This window comes from Nerophis ophidion, linkage group LG11 (genome assembly GCF_033978795.1).
Source record: "Nerophis ophidion isolate RoL-2023_Sa linkage group LG11, RoL_Noph_v1.0, whole genome shotgun sequence".
Classification (NCBI taxonomy): domain Eukaryota; kingdom Metazoa; phylum Chordata; class Actinopteri; order Syngnathiformes; family Syngnathidae; genus Nerophis; species Nerophis ophidion.
Genome location: NC_084621.1, coordinates 33,142,444 through 33,156,264, shown reverse-complemented (window position 1 = coordinate 33,156,264; position 13,821 = coordinate 33,142,444). Strand labels below are relative to the sequence as shown.

General features: G+C 43.7%; 1 protein-coding gene across 3 annotated transcripts in view; it reads left to right on the top strand.

Moving 5' to 3' along the window:
* Positions 1 to 13,821, top strand: part of stx17 (syntaxin 17) — a 47,265-nt gene that overhangs the window by 13,254 nt on the left and 20,190 nt on the right. For all 3 annotated transcript variants that reach the window (XM_061915696.1, XM_061915695.1, XM_061915694.1), the window contains exon 4: positions 12,903 to 13,220. In XM_061915696.1, the coding sequence (XP_061771680.1) occupies positions 12,903 to 13,220 (318 nt within the window). The remainder of the gene's footprint in view (positions 1 to 12,902; positions 13,221 to 13,821) is intronic.

Here is a 13,821-nt window from a genome sequence, read left to right as displayed (position 1 = left end):
CCCATCCTTTCTTGTGAGAGACTGAGCATTTTTTAGGAAGCTGTTTTTATACCCAATCATGGCACTCACCTGTTCCCAATTAGCCTGCACACCCGTGGGATGTTCCAAATAAGTGTTTGATGAGCATATCTCAACTTTATCAGTGTTTATTGCCACTTTTCCCAACTTCTTTGTCACGTGTTGCTGGCATCAAATTCTAAAGTTAATAATTATTTGCAAAAAAAAAATGTTAATGAGTTTGAACATCAAATATGTTGTCTTTGCAGCATATTCAACTGAATATGAGTTAGAAATTATTTGCAAATCATTGTATTCCGTTTATATTTACATCTAACACAATTTCCCAACTCATATGGAAACAGGGTTTGCACATTCCTTCTCTCACCTATGGTCATGAAATATGGGTCATGACTGAAAGAGTAAGATCGCGGATACAAGCGGCCAAAGTAAGTTCTCACCCTATCTCCCTTAGAGATAGGGTGAGAAGTTCAGTCACCCAAGAGAGACTCGGAGTAGAGCCGCTGCTCCTTCGCTTGGAAAGGGGCCAGCTTAGGTGGTTCGGGCATCTCGTTCAGACGCTTCACAAGCGTCTCCCTAGTGAGGTCCTTGTTGCACGTCCCACTGGGAGGGGACCCCGCGGCAGGCCAAGGACCAGATGGGGGGATTACATCTCCTCTCTGGCCTGGCAACGTTCGGGATCCCCCAGGAGGAAGTTGCTAATGTTGCTCTGGAGAGGGAAGTCTGGGGGTCTCTGCTGGAGCTGTTGTCCCCACGACCCAATTCCGTATAAGCGGTTGAAGGTGGATGGATGGATGGATTAAGGGAAACAACCTAATCGTGATTTTTTATTATTTTTTTTATTCAAAATTTGCAATTGCGATTCGATTTGCGATTTTATACATAAAAATGCACAAAACTGCAAAAGTAATGAGTGAAGGAATTCATGTTACAACACCAGAGGAACACCTTTTGCTACACGCAAGCAGCACTTCATGCATGTTGCCTTACATTGAATACAATAGCAGGTACCAATAGGTAAAAGAAAATATTTTTGCATAATAAGGCCTCTTTAAAGGGGACCTATGCTCATTTTAATCTACATCTACAACACTTCCTTGTGGTCTAGTCAATATGTATTGGTTATGCTTTGGTGTAAGTTTTGCTCCACTGATACTTTTATAACCTGTTTTTTGAGTATTTATCTTTCCAGATTTCAAATGAAACTACGCCCAACCTTCTCCAAAAGTATCAGGATTTATCTTTTGAAAATGTCCACTATTTAAATAATAACATTAATAATAATATATTTATATATAAACGCCTTTTAAAAAAAACAAGGACACTTTACAACGCAAAATACAGATACAATAATAAAACATTCAATGATAAAACAATAACGGATAAAATCAACATGTAACAAACAAAAAAAAGAGAGTCTAGAGGCAGTTACTTTGAGTCTGGATTTGAACATATGAAGGAAGTCAATATTGCAGATGGTAGAGCAGTCCGGAATTTGGTGATAAGGGGGTTGATGACACAGCAAGGTGGATGGAAGAGGAAGAGGATCTGGTGCAATGTTGAGGGGGGTCAGAAAAATATGTAGGGATGTATTCGTTGATGACTTTGAAGGTATAGAGAAGGATTTGGTAGTCAATTCTTTGCCTGACCGGGAGCCAGGGAAGTTTTGAAGGATGGGCTTGATGTGATGAAAAGTTTTGGTTACTATCCGGGCAGCAAAGTTATTGGACCAATTGGAGCTTGTTGAGGGATTGCAGTAGGTGATCAGACTGTGAACAAGGATGGAGGCAGCATGAACAGTAAGAGAGTGGTGGTTATTATTACGGAGATAGACATAAACAGAGCACTTGATGTTATTGATGTGAGATTGGAATGACAGTGTGTTATCCAAGATAACACCTTGACTCTTAACATAAGTCAGGGGTCTCAAACATGCGACCCGCGGGCCAATTGCGGACCGCGAGACGTTATTATGCGGCCCGCTCTTTAATATGACAATTTAACGTTGGTGCGGCCCGCGGGTTTAATATGAACGCCGCTTGACAGCGTCATACTTGACAGCGTCATACTTGCCAACGTCCCCAACTTTCCCGGGAGACCCCTGGATTTCAGGGCAACAATTCCCTCAAAGCCCCTGTCGATTTTTACCAGATCAACATTATTCAGGGAGGGCCATGAAGGCACTGCCTCTGGCGCCCCCTACATCCTGAACTGACAGCGTGCAAGCCCAGTTGTATGTTATACGCACGTGTGTTATTGCAAGACATATTTGATCAGCAGCTACACAGGTCACATTGAGGGTGGCCGTAAAAAAAACTTTAACACTGTTATAAATATGTGCGGGCTTTACGGTGGCAGAGGGGTTAGTGCGTCTACCTCACAATACAAAGTTCCTGCAGTCCTGGGTTCAAATCCAGGCTCGGGATCTTTCTGTGTGGAGTTTGCATGTTCTCCCCGTGAATGCGTGGGTTCCCTCCGGGTACTCCGGCTTCCTCCCACTTCCAAAGACATGCACCTGGGGATAGGTTAATTGGCAACACTAAATTGGCCCTAGTGTGTGAATGTGAGTGTGAATGTTGTCTGTCTATCTGTGTTGGCCCTGCGATGAGGTGGCGACTTGTCCAGGGTGTACTCTGCCTTCCGCCCGATTGTAGCTGAGATAGGCGCCAGCGCCCCCCGCGACCCCGAAAGGGAATAAGCGGTAGAAAATGGATGGATGAATATGTGCCAGACTGTGAACCCACACCAAACAAGAATGACAAACACATTTCGGGAGAACATCCGCATTGTAACACAACATAAACACAAAGTAACAATGACCCAGAATCCCATGCAGCCCTAAGTCTTCCGGGCTACAATATACACCCCCCCCCCCCCCCACCGCTACCACCAACCCCCCACCCCCCCTACTTGCGTCGGTTGAGGTGTTGTATACTGTAGCCTAGGAGAGTCAGGGCTGCAAGGTGTTCTGGGTATTTGTTCTCTTGTGTTTAAGTTCTGTTAGGGTGCGGAAATTCTCCCAAAAAGGGTTTGTCATTCTTGTTTTGTGTGGGTTCACAGTGTGGCGCATATTTGTAACAATTTAAAGTGTTTTATACGGCCACCCTCAGTGTGACCTGTATGGCTGTTGACCAAGTACGTCTTGCAGCCGCGTGCGTTGTTCTGAACAAGTCTCATAAAACATGTTACGGAGCCGGCACGTTGGTCTTTTGATGTAAACGCGTGACTGATGACATGTAGTGAAGCAGTATTCCTCTTTTAGGGGGTGCTCGAACCCCTGGAGATACTTGAAGGTGTGCCGAGAGACAAATGAGATTTATTAAAAACAAACAGCAATCCATAAATCCTTTATAAATATGTTTATTGAATAATACTTCAATAAAATATGAATGTGAAAACAGTGAAAATATTATACAACAATTCAACATTCAGCGTTGACAGCTAGACTTTTAATGGACATGTTCCATAAATATTGATGTTAAAGATTTCTTTTTTTGTGAAGAAATGTTCAGGATTAAGTTCATGAATCCAGATGGCTCTCTATTACAATCCTCAAAGAGGGCACTTTAAGTTGATAATTACTTCTATGTGTAGAAATCTCAATTTATAATTGAATCACTTGTTTATTTTTCAACGCGTTTTTTTAGTTATTTTTATATCTTTTTTTCAAAAATAGTTCAGGAAAGACCACTACAAATGAGCAATATTTTGCACTAATATACAATTTAATAAATCAGAAAGTGATGACATAGTGCTGTATTTTACTTCTTTATCTCTTTTTTTCAACCAAAAATGCTTTGCTCCGATTATCTTGAATTAAAAAAATGTTCACAGAGGGTACATCACTGAAAAAAGGTTGAGAACCACTTTTGTAAAGGACGTTAAAGGCAGTGCAGTCACGGCAGCCCTTAATAATGTCGGCCGGGTGAAAATTGGGAAAAACTCGGGAGAATGGTTGCACCGGTAGATTGTTGGGAGGTGCACTGAAATTCAGGAGTCTCCCGGAAAAATCGTGAGAGTTGGCAAGTACAGTATGTTCCTAAGGCAGGAAAGCCATTCATAGAAGGTGAATTCATTAAAAAGTGCATGTTAGATTTTTTAAGAAATCTTTTCTTGCGGGCCAGCCTCACCCAGTTTCTGCATCCAGTGGCCCCCAGGTAAATTGAGTTTGAGACCCCTGACCTAAGGCCCCTGAGGGGCACACTGGGGAGTTGTCAAAAGTTATGGTAACAATTGTTTGTATCAATAAAAATAATTTTGGTTTTATTACTGTTTAATTTGAGGAAGTTTGAAGTAAACCACAATTTTATTTCAAATAAGCAGGAGGTGAGGAATAAGTCCAGAAGTGTTACATTAGGCCTGGTAGAGAGGTACAGCTGGGTGTCATAAATGTAGCAGTAGAAGTGAATGGTAAATTACAGAATATATGGCTAAGACAGATCCCTGTGTGACACCTGTTGTGTCAGCAGAATGATCGGATTTAAATAGTTTAAGCTGTATGAACTGAGTGTGGCTTGTGGGGTATCAGTGAAACAAGTCCAGGGGGGTGTTGATGATGCCAAAGAATGAGTCTATTAAGCAGGATTGGATGAGAGATGGTGTTAAAGGCTGCACTCGAGCACAGGAGGAGGATGGAGTGACGTACTACAGACTCAGCTACAGTGAGGAGGTGGTTGGTGATCTTCAATAGGGCAGTTTGTGTACTGTGACAAGGGTGAAAACCAGGCTGGAAAGGTTCATAGAGGAATTTAGTGAAGTGAATTATATTTACAAACCCCGTTTCCATATGAGTTGGGGAAATTGTGTTAGATGTAAATATAAACGGAACACAATGATTTGCAAATCTTTTTCAACCCATATTGAATTGAATGCACTACAAAAACAAGATATTTGATGTTCAAACTCATAAATTTCATTTTTTTTTTACAAATAATTAACTTAGAATTTCCTGGCTGCAACACGTCCCAAAGTAGTTGTGAAAGGGCATGTTCACCACTGTGTTACATCACCTTTTCTTTTAACAACACTCAATAAACCTTTGGGAACTGAGGAGACACATTTTTTAAGCTTTTCAGGTGGAATTCTTTCCCATTCTTGTTTTATGTACAGCTTAAGTTGTTCAACAGTCTTCGCTGTGGTATTTAAGGCTTCATAATGCGCCACACATTTTCAATGGGAGGCAGGTCTGTACTACAGGCAGGCCCGTCTAGTACCCGCACTCTTTTACTATGAAGCCACGCTGTTGTAACAAGTGACTTGGTATTGTCTTGCTGAAATAAGCAAGGGTGTCCATGATAACGTTGCTTGGATGGCAACATATGTTGCACCCAAACCTGTATGTACCTTTCAGCATTAATGGTGCCTTCACAGATGTGTAAATTACCCATGCCCTGGGCACTAATGCACCTCCATACCATCACACATGCTGGCTTTTCAACTTTGCACCTAGAAAAGTCCTGATGGTTCTTTTCCTCTTTGGTCCGGATGACACGACGTTCATTGTTTCCAAAAACAATTTGAAATGTGGACGCGTCAGACCACAGAACACTTTTCCACTTTGCATCAGTCCATCTTAGCTGAGCTCGGGCCCAGAGAAGCCGGCGGCGTTTCTGGGTGTCGTTGATAAATGGCTTTGGCTTTGCATAGTAGTTTTAACTTGCATTTACAGATGTAGCGACAAACTGTAGTTACTGACAGTGGTTTTCTGAAGTGTTCCTGAGCCCATGTGGTGATATCATTTACACACTGATGTTGCTTTTTGATGCAGTACTGCCTGAGGGAACGAAAGTCCGTTAGGTCATCGCTTATGTTCAGTGATTTCTCCAGATTCTCTGAACCTGTTGATGGTATTACGGACCGTAGATGGTGAAATTCCTAAATTCTTTGCAATAGCTCGTTGAAAAATGTTGTTATTAAACTGTTTGACAATTTGCTCACACATTTGTTCACAAAGTGGTGACCTTGGCCCCGTCCTTGTTTGTGAATGACTGAGCATTTCCCGGAAGTTGTTTTTATACCCAATCATGGCACCCACCTGTTCCCAATTAGCCTGCACACCTGTGGGATGTTCCAAATACTTGTTTGATGAGAATTACTCAACTTTATCAGTATTTATTGCCACCTTTCCGAACGTCTTTGTCACGTGTTGCTGGCATCAAATTCTAAAGTTAATGATTATTTACAAAAAAAAGTGTTTATCAGTTTGAACATCAAATATGTTGTCTTTGTAGCATATTCAACTGAATATAGGTTCAAAATGATTTGCAAATCATTGTATTCCGTTTATATTTACATCTAACACAATTTCCCACCTCATATGGAAACGGGGTTTGTATATAATATATAATATATATAATATATATTATAAGTTCTGTGTTATGTAGTGGTGCAATTGGGATGTGACTGTTTTTTGGAGAATTTTTTAGATGAAAGGTCAATTTGGATTTTTGGACTTGAACCACATTTTTTCAAACTTGTAGAAACACAAATATATTTTGTAGTCATTGATATTTTTTCCCAGATATTGTTGAAAGTAAACTTAAGATAGCCACCCGGTTACAACAATAGACACGTCTGCACACTCTCCAATCAATTGCACATACCAAGATTATATTAAAATAACAGCTTGACTGAATGTCCAAATAAGTACGTCCACCTTGCTTGTGACATTACAACATAGCCAGACTGCAAACCCCTGCGAACAGACGCATCACTGTGTGCAAACTCACACTCAAATGCATGAACCTTATGAGTTGAAGCTCTGGCAAACCGAATATTCAACTTTGTAACATTTATAAGTCAGAAAAGACAAAATTCATCATAGGACCCCCTAAAAGGTGTTTGAATTTGCAGGTAAAGCTGTAGTTTCATCTGTTCCCTGCATCAAAATTCACCTTATAATAGAAAAAAAAGACCAGATTTGGTACCCATGGATGAACTTGTGTGTGTGCGCGTGCGTGTGTGTTAACGTGATGGGTGTAAAATTCCTGGAGGGATGCTGTTGACTGGAAGCCAATAGGCACCCACCAATCATCTGACCCTAACCCTTAAAGCCCTTGGGGATGTACAGAGAGTGCTTTCCCATGTTTTTACAGTGTTAATCTAGACTTGGGTTAGTGCACTCTGCTTTAAGTGTGGTAGACAGACGACAGACATACAACTGACAGACAGACATATAGAATAAATAGACAGACACGTTCCTCAGCAGACTTGACAGGTGCCTGACCCAACCTCCTCCTTGTTAATCGCTCTGTTTTTCAGTTTAATGCACGTCAGCGCACATTCCTGCATGCATCTTTATCCATGTTGCGTAATTAGCAAAACATGTTATCTGCAGCACGGTGACCCCCTTCGGTCCAGGTCGAGCAGCGGCCTGGAGGGTGGATGGCTGAGGTGTAATCCTCCTGTCACCCTAAGGGCATGGCGGGATGAATGGGCTCCTGTTTTCCCTGCTTCACGTCTCTCAGGCTTATTAAGCAACCCCCTACCTCGTCTTTCCCCTTTCAACATTTACATCACCGGAGAAGATCATTTGATGGGCAGTTCTTTCAGATAGAGGGCAACTTTAGCACTGATGCAACAGAGGAATTAAGAAAAATATTTTATTTTTGACAGAGGTGTGACGTTCTTTTGACTTTGGGCGAAAAGCGGCATGGACCTTGAAATAATCACCTGTCATTCACTGGGCTGACAGACCGATTAATACAATCACAAACTCAAAGTATCTTTAGAAAATTGAGTACACTTCTCACATTTCTGCAAATACAGTTTAACCTAGTAATCCCTTCCAAAAGTGCAGACAAAGACCAAATTTTTAAGCAATTATTCCATCCATCCATCCATTTTCTACCGCTTATTCCCTTTTGGGGTCGCGGGGGGCGCTGGCGCCTATCTCAGCTACAATCGGGCGGAAGGCGGGGTACACCCTGGACAAGTCGCCACCTCATTGCAGGGCCAGCAATTATTCAAAAAGGAAATAATGTAAATTAATTTATCTGTTTCAAACACCCGAAACCACTAACACAAATCACATATTTAAAAACAATGGCTAGAGGTTTTTTTTAACATAAAAAACAATGTGAAATACAGTGGAACCTTGATTTACGAATTTAATTGGTTCCTGAATAGGGTCCGTAAATTAAAAATGTTCAATAGTAAAGCAAATATTTCGATAAGAAAAAATGCAAAGATTGGGTTCCAGAATCAACAAAAGTTCATATTTTAGTAAAGGTTGGCACACTTTGAACACAATGTAAAGTGCTATACTGCAGGGTTTAACCTAGATTGCCAACATACCTGTGGCACAGGGGGTATGGTTAGGGGCGTGGTCACCATAACATCATCGCGTAAATTGTTATGATGATATGATTTTCTTTAAAAATGTTTGAAAAATTTATACAATACATACATTTAAAACAAATATGTGTTATTAATTAGTATAATTTGAAATTTGTTGTTTTTGTTTTGTATGACTGAGTTGAGGGGCTTCACGGTGGTAGAGGGGTTTGTGCGTTTGCCTCACAATACGAAGTTCCTGCAGTCCTGGGTTCAAATCCAGGCTCAGGATCTTTCTGTGTGGATTTTGCATGTTCTCCCCGTGAATGCGTGGGTTCCCTCCGGGTACTCCGGCTTCCTCCCACTTCCAAAAACATGCACCTGGGGATAAGTTGATTGGCAACACTAAATGGTCCCTAGTGTGTGAATGTGAGTGTGAATGTTGTCTGTCTATCTGTGTTGGCCCTGCGATGAGGTGGCGACTTGTCCAGGGTGTACCCCGCCTTCCGCCCGATTGTAGCTGAGATAGGCGCCAGCGACCCCAAAAGGGAATAAGCGGTAGAAAATGGATGGATGGATGGACTGAGTTGAGTGGGATGCCGTCAAGCTGAAGAAGGAGTCCTATCGGGTTCTTTTGGCTCATAGGACTCCGGAGGCAGTGGACGGGTACCGACGGGCCAAGCGGTGTGCAGCTTTAGCGGTTGCGGAGGCAAAAACTCGGACATGGGAAGAGTTCGGGGAAGCCATGGAAAACGACTTCCGGACGGCTTCGAAGCGATTCTGGACCACCATACGCCGCCTCAGGAAGGGGAAGCAGTGCACTATCAACACCGTGTATGGTGCGGATGGTGTTCTGCTGACTTCGACTGCGGATGTTGTGGATCGGTGGAGGGAATACTTCGAAGACCTCCTCAATCCCACCAACACATCTTCCTTTGAGGAAGCGGTGCCTGGGGAATCTGTGGTGGACTCTCCTATTTCTGGGGCTGAGGTCGCTGAGGTAGTTAAAAAGCTCCTCGGCGGCAAGGCCCCGGGGGTGGATGAGATCCGCCCAGAGTTCCTTAAGGCTCTGGATGCTGTGGGGCTGTGTTGGTTGACAAGACTCTGCAGCATCGCGTGGACATCGGGTGCGGTACCTCTGGATTGGCAGACTGGGGTGGTGGTTCCTCTCTTTAAGAAGGGGGACCGGAGGGTGTGTTCCAACTATCGTGGGATCACACTCCTCAGCCTTCCCGGTAAGGCTTATTCAGGTGTGCTGGACAGGAGGCTTCGCCGGATAGTAAAACCACGGATTCAGGAGGAACAGTGTGGTTTTCATCCTGGTCGTGGAACTGTGGACCAGCTCTATACTCTCGGCAGGGTTTTTGAGGGTGCATGGGAGTTTGCCCAACCAGTCTACATGTGCTTTGTGGACTTGGAGAAGGCATTCGACCGTGTCCCTCGGGAAGTCCTGTGGGGAGTGCTCAGAGAGTATGGGGTACCGGACTTCTTATTGTGGCAGTCCGCTCCCTGTATGATCAGTGTCAGAGCTTGGTCCGCATTGCTGGCAGTAAGTCGGACACGTTTCCAGTGAGGGTTGGACTCCGCCAAGGCTGTCCTTTGTCACCGATTCTGTTCATAACTTATGGACGGAATTTCTAGGCGCAGCCAAGGCATTGAGGGGATCCGGTTTGGTGGCCACGGGATTAGGTCTCTGCTTTTTGCAGATGATGTAGTCCTGATGGCTTCATCTGGCCGGGATCTTCAGCTCTCACTGGATCGGTTCGCAGCCGAGTGTGAAGCGAGCGGAATGAGAATCAGCACCTCCAAGTCCGATTCCATGGTTCTCGCCCGGAAAAGGGTGGAGTGCCATCTCCGGGTTGGGAAGGAGACCCTGCCCCAAGTGGAGGAGTTCAAGTACCTAGGAGTCTTGTTCACGAGTGGGGCAAGAGTGGATCGTGAGATCGACAGGCGGATCGGTGTGGCGTCTTCAGTAATGCGGACGTTGTATCGATCCGTTGTGGTGAAGAAGGAGCTGAGCCGGAAGGCAAAGCTCTCAATTTACCGGTCGATCTACGTTCCCATCCTCACCTATGGTCATGAGCTTTGGGTCATGACCGAAAGGATAAGATCACGGGTACAAGCGGCCGAAATGAGTTTCCTCCGCCGGGTGGCGGGGCTCGCCCTTAGAGATAGGGTGAGAAGCTCTGCCATCCGGGAGGAGCTCAACGTAAAGCCGCTGCTCCTCCACATTGAGAGGAGCCAGATGAGGTGGTTCGGGCATCTGGTCAGGATGCCACCCGAACGCCTCCCTAGGGAGGTGTTTAGGGCACGTCCAGCTGGTAGGAGGCCACGGGGAAGACCCAGGACATGTTGGGAAGACTATGTCTCCCGGCTGGCCTGGGAACGCCTCGGGATCCCCCGGGAAGAGCTAGACGAAGTGGCTGGAGATAGGGAAGTCTGGGCTTCCCTGCTTAGGCTGCTGCCCCCGCGACCCGACCTCGGATAAGCGGAAGATGATGGATGGATGGATGGAGTTGAGTGGCTGCACGGTAGGCTTACTTGGCGTCATCGGGTGCTGTTCTTTGCTTAATAGGGCCATGGTGTTTTTATGTGTGTGTTTGTACGTTTGTGTCATCTTTTTGACGTTTTGGTGTGTTTTTCTATGGCTGTGGTTTGGGTGGTCAGCTGTTTTGCTTCCTCGTTTATGTTGCGTCGCGTGGGTTTTGCTTCCTGTTGGCCGGGGTCCCTGTCCATCTGTTCTGACTTGCGCTTTGGGGTTTGTGTTGGTGGCTTGGTGCCAGGGCAGCGCAGCCCTCTTGTTTGCTATGGGTGCTGTGGCTCGGTTGTTTGGGCAGTGGTGCAAAAAGGGACAAGCAGTAGAAAATGGATGGAAGGATGGGTGAATCGAGCAGTGGAGTTTCTTGGTGGTGGGTGCTGTCTATTGTTTGTGTGTTATCATTTGGGCTGACTTGTGGTCTGGCGCTGGCTGGTCTCCATGTTCTTGTCAGCGTGTGGTTGTCGGTTGCGTTTTTTGGTCAATTTGATTTGATCGGGTCGTGCTGGATGTCCTGGTTTTGCAGCTGGTTCTTTTGCTGCCTTTTGTTTGTGAAACAAGCGCCCGTGGCTCTATCCCCAAAAAATCAGAGTTGTATAAATTATTGGAAACTCAAGACAGCTAGACATTGTGTTCTTTACAAGTATATGTAAACTTTTGACCATGACTGTAAGGGTTTGTACAAATCGCGGTGAAAGTGAATGGAATGATAAAGTAAAAGTCAAAAATCCGAGATAAGTCCATGTCAAAAGATGCTGAAACGCCACAAACATTTATGTATACAAAGATCAACTTAACCCCCCCAAAGGAGTGTTATGTGGATAAAGTGGCGCCAATTGCAGAAGAAGATTAATATGAGATGTTACTCTCATTTCTCTGTGGTAGTAGTGTACTCACAGCAGTAAAACTATTACAAAAAACGTAATTCTCTTGTAATAGTTAAATTATTTATTCCAATAATTTTCAGGTCAGCATTCAGCTTTAGCAGAGATGCTAACAGTTCTTTTCACAGACAATTTATTGCTGTGCTTCCCTCTACCAAATGTTTGAGTTTTTCTTACATGAAAACACTTGATACAAATGAAGCACACTGCACCTTTCGCAAGAAAACAGTTCAATGGCAAATTTAATAAATGGCTGTTATCCATCCATCCATTTTCTACCGCTTATTCCCTTTTGGGGTCGCGGGGGGCGCTGGCGCCTATCTCAGCTACAATCGGGCGGAAGGCGGTGTACACCCTGGACAAGTCGCCACCTAATCGCAGGGCCAACACAGATAGACAGACAACATTCACACTCACATTCACACACTAGGGCCAATTTAGTGTTGCCAATCAACCTATCCCCAGGTGCATGTTATATTTGTTGATATGTTTTTCATTTAGTTTACGATAGAGAAGCTTCTGATGCATTTAGTCAATTCAACCATTTTGTTTCAATGTGAAAGAGCAGTGAATAATTCATGTAGTTATAATTCATTCTGGCCCTCTGATTTTCCTTTATGTCTTTGTACATTTTTGTCCGTATGGATATGAAATGGTATTAAATTATTTGAAATTTGGTCTTAAAAAAGTCTTAAATGTGACCTAAAAAAAAAGCTAAACTTTGCAAAACTCCTCCTTGGTGCAAAATACCCCAACTTCGACGCTGCTCACAGTGTTCATCTTTCTGCCAATTCTATGAACAAATATACCACACACACATTTTTTTAAAAGAATTCCGAGGAATGATACGCAAGCAAGTGACTAGTTTGACTGTACGATAACCGACACGGTAGATAAAGATTAAAATGTCTCTTGAAAATATGTAATAATATACAGTATTTGCAGAAATGGACCATAAAAAGTAATTTATGGACAATTTAGTTGTTTTTTTTATTTAGTCTTCTGATTGACTGATTGAATCCTCTTTTTGCAAACATATGCTTGAATGTTTCCAGCATACATCAGATAGATCCACTTTGTGTGATGATCTGACAAAACTGCAGCTAAACTTAGCACCTCTCGCATGTCTGTGCTGCCACCATGAATGCAACGTTCACACTCCCTTCGTCCTGTCATGTGACCCTGTGCAGCAGCTGCGAGCAAACATTCGAGAGATGGAGAAGCTGTGCAGCCGCGTGCGTGCTGAAGACGCTGCGGCTCTGGAGAGGCTCGTCAGGCCGGTCAGGGACAGGGCGTCGTCTGCTACACAAGACTTCCTGCTGTTGCACTCCAACCCTGCACCTCAGCCTACGCTGTCTTTGCCGTCGCCTGATGTTCGGGCATCATCCGGCAGATTATGTGCTGATGTAGAGGCAGAGGAGTCTGTTTGTGGATGGCATGTTCAGTCTCAACTCCCAGAGATCCCTGCGCGAGAGAATGCTGCGGAGTCCTGGGACAACCTGGAAGAGGTACTTACTTACACTGTGCCCCTGAAGTCCTCCTGTGTCAAGGGACATATTTTCTAAGTTTGTAAACAATAGCAAAAACAAAAGATTTTCAGATAACAAAAAATCTTTTTCTAACCACATTAATAATGGCCATACAGTTGTGATCAAAATTATTCAACCCCCACACAATTTTGGTGTTTTTGCAAGTTAGACATTTATTCCGTATTTTGTTTATAGTCATATCAAATAAAAATGTGTCAAATAGACAAATGCAACTTAAATTGTAACACGGTATTTTACAAATACCAAAAAAGGACATTTTTCTTAATATCTCATTGACAAAATTATTTAACCCCCTAGTTACATGCATCTTTAGTACTTAGTAGAACACCATTTGGCAGTAATTACATCCTTCAAACGTGATACATAACCGGACACAAACTTTTTGCAACGATCTACAGGTATTTTAGCCCATTCCTCTTGGGCAAAGGCCTCCAGTTCATTCATATTCTTGGGCTTGCGCGCTGCAACTGGCTTCTTCAAGTCCCACCACAGGTTTTCTATAGGATTTGGGTCTGGCGACTGTGAAGGCCACTCCAGAGTCTACCAGCCCTTCTTCTGC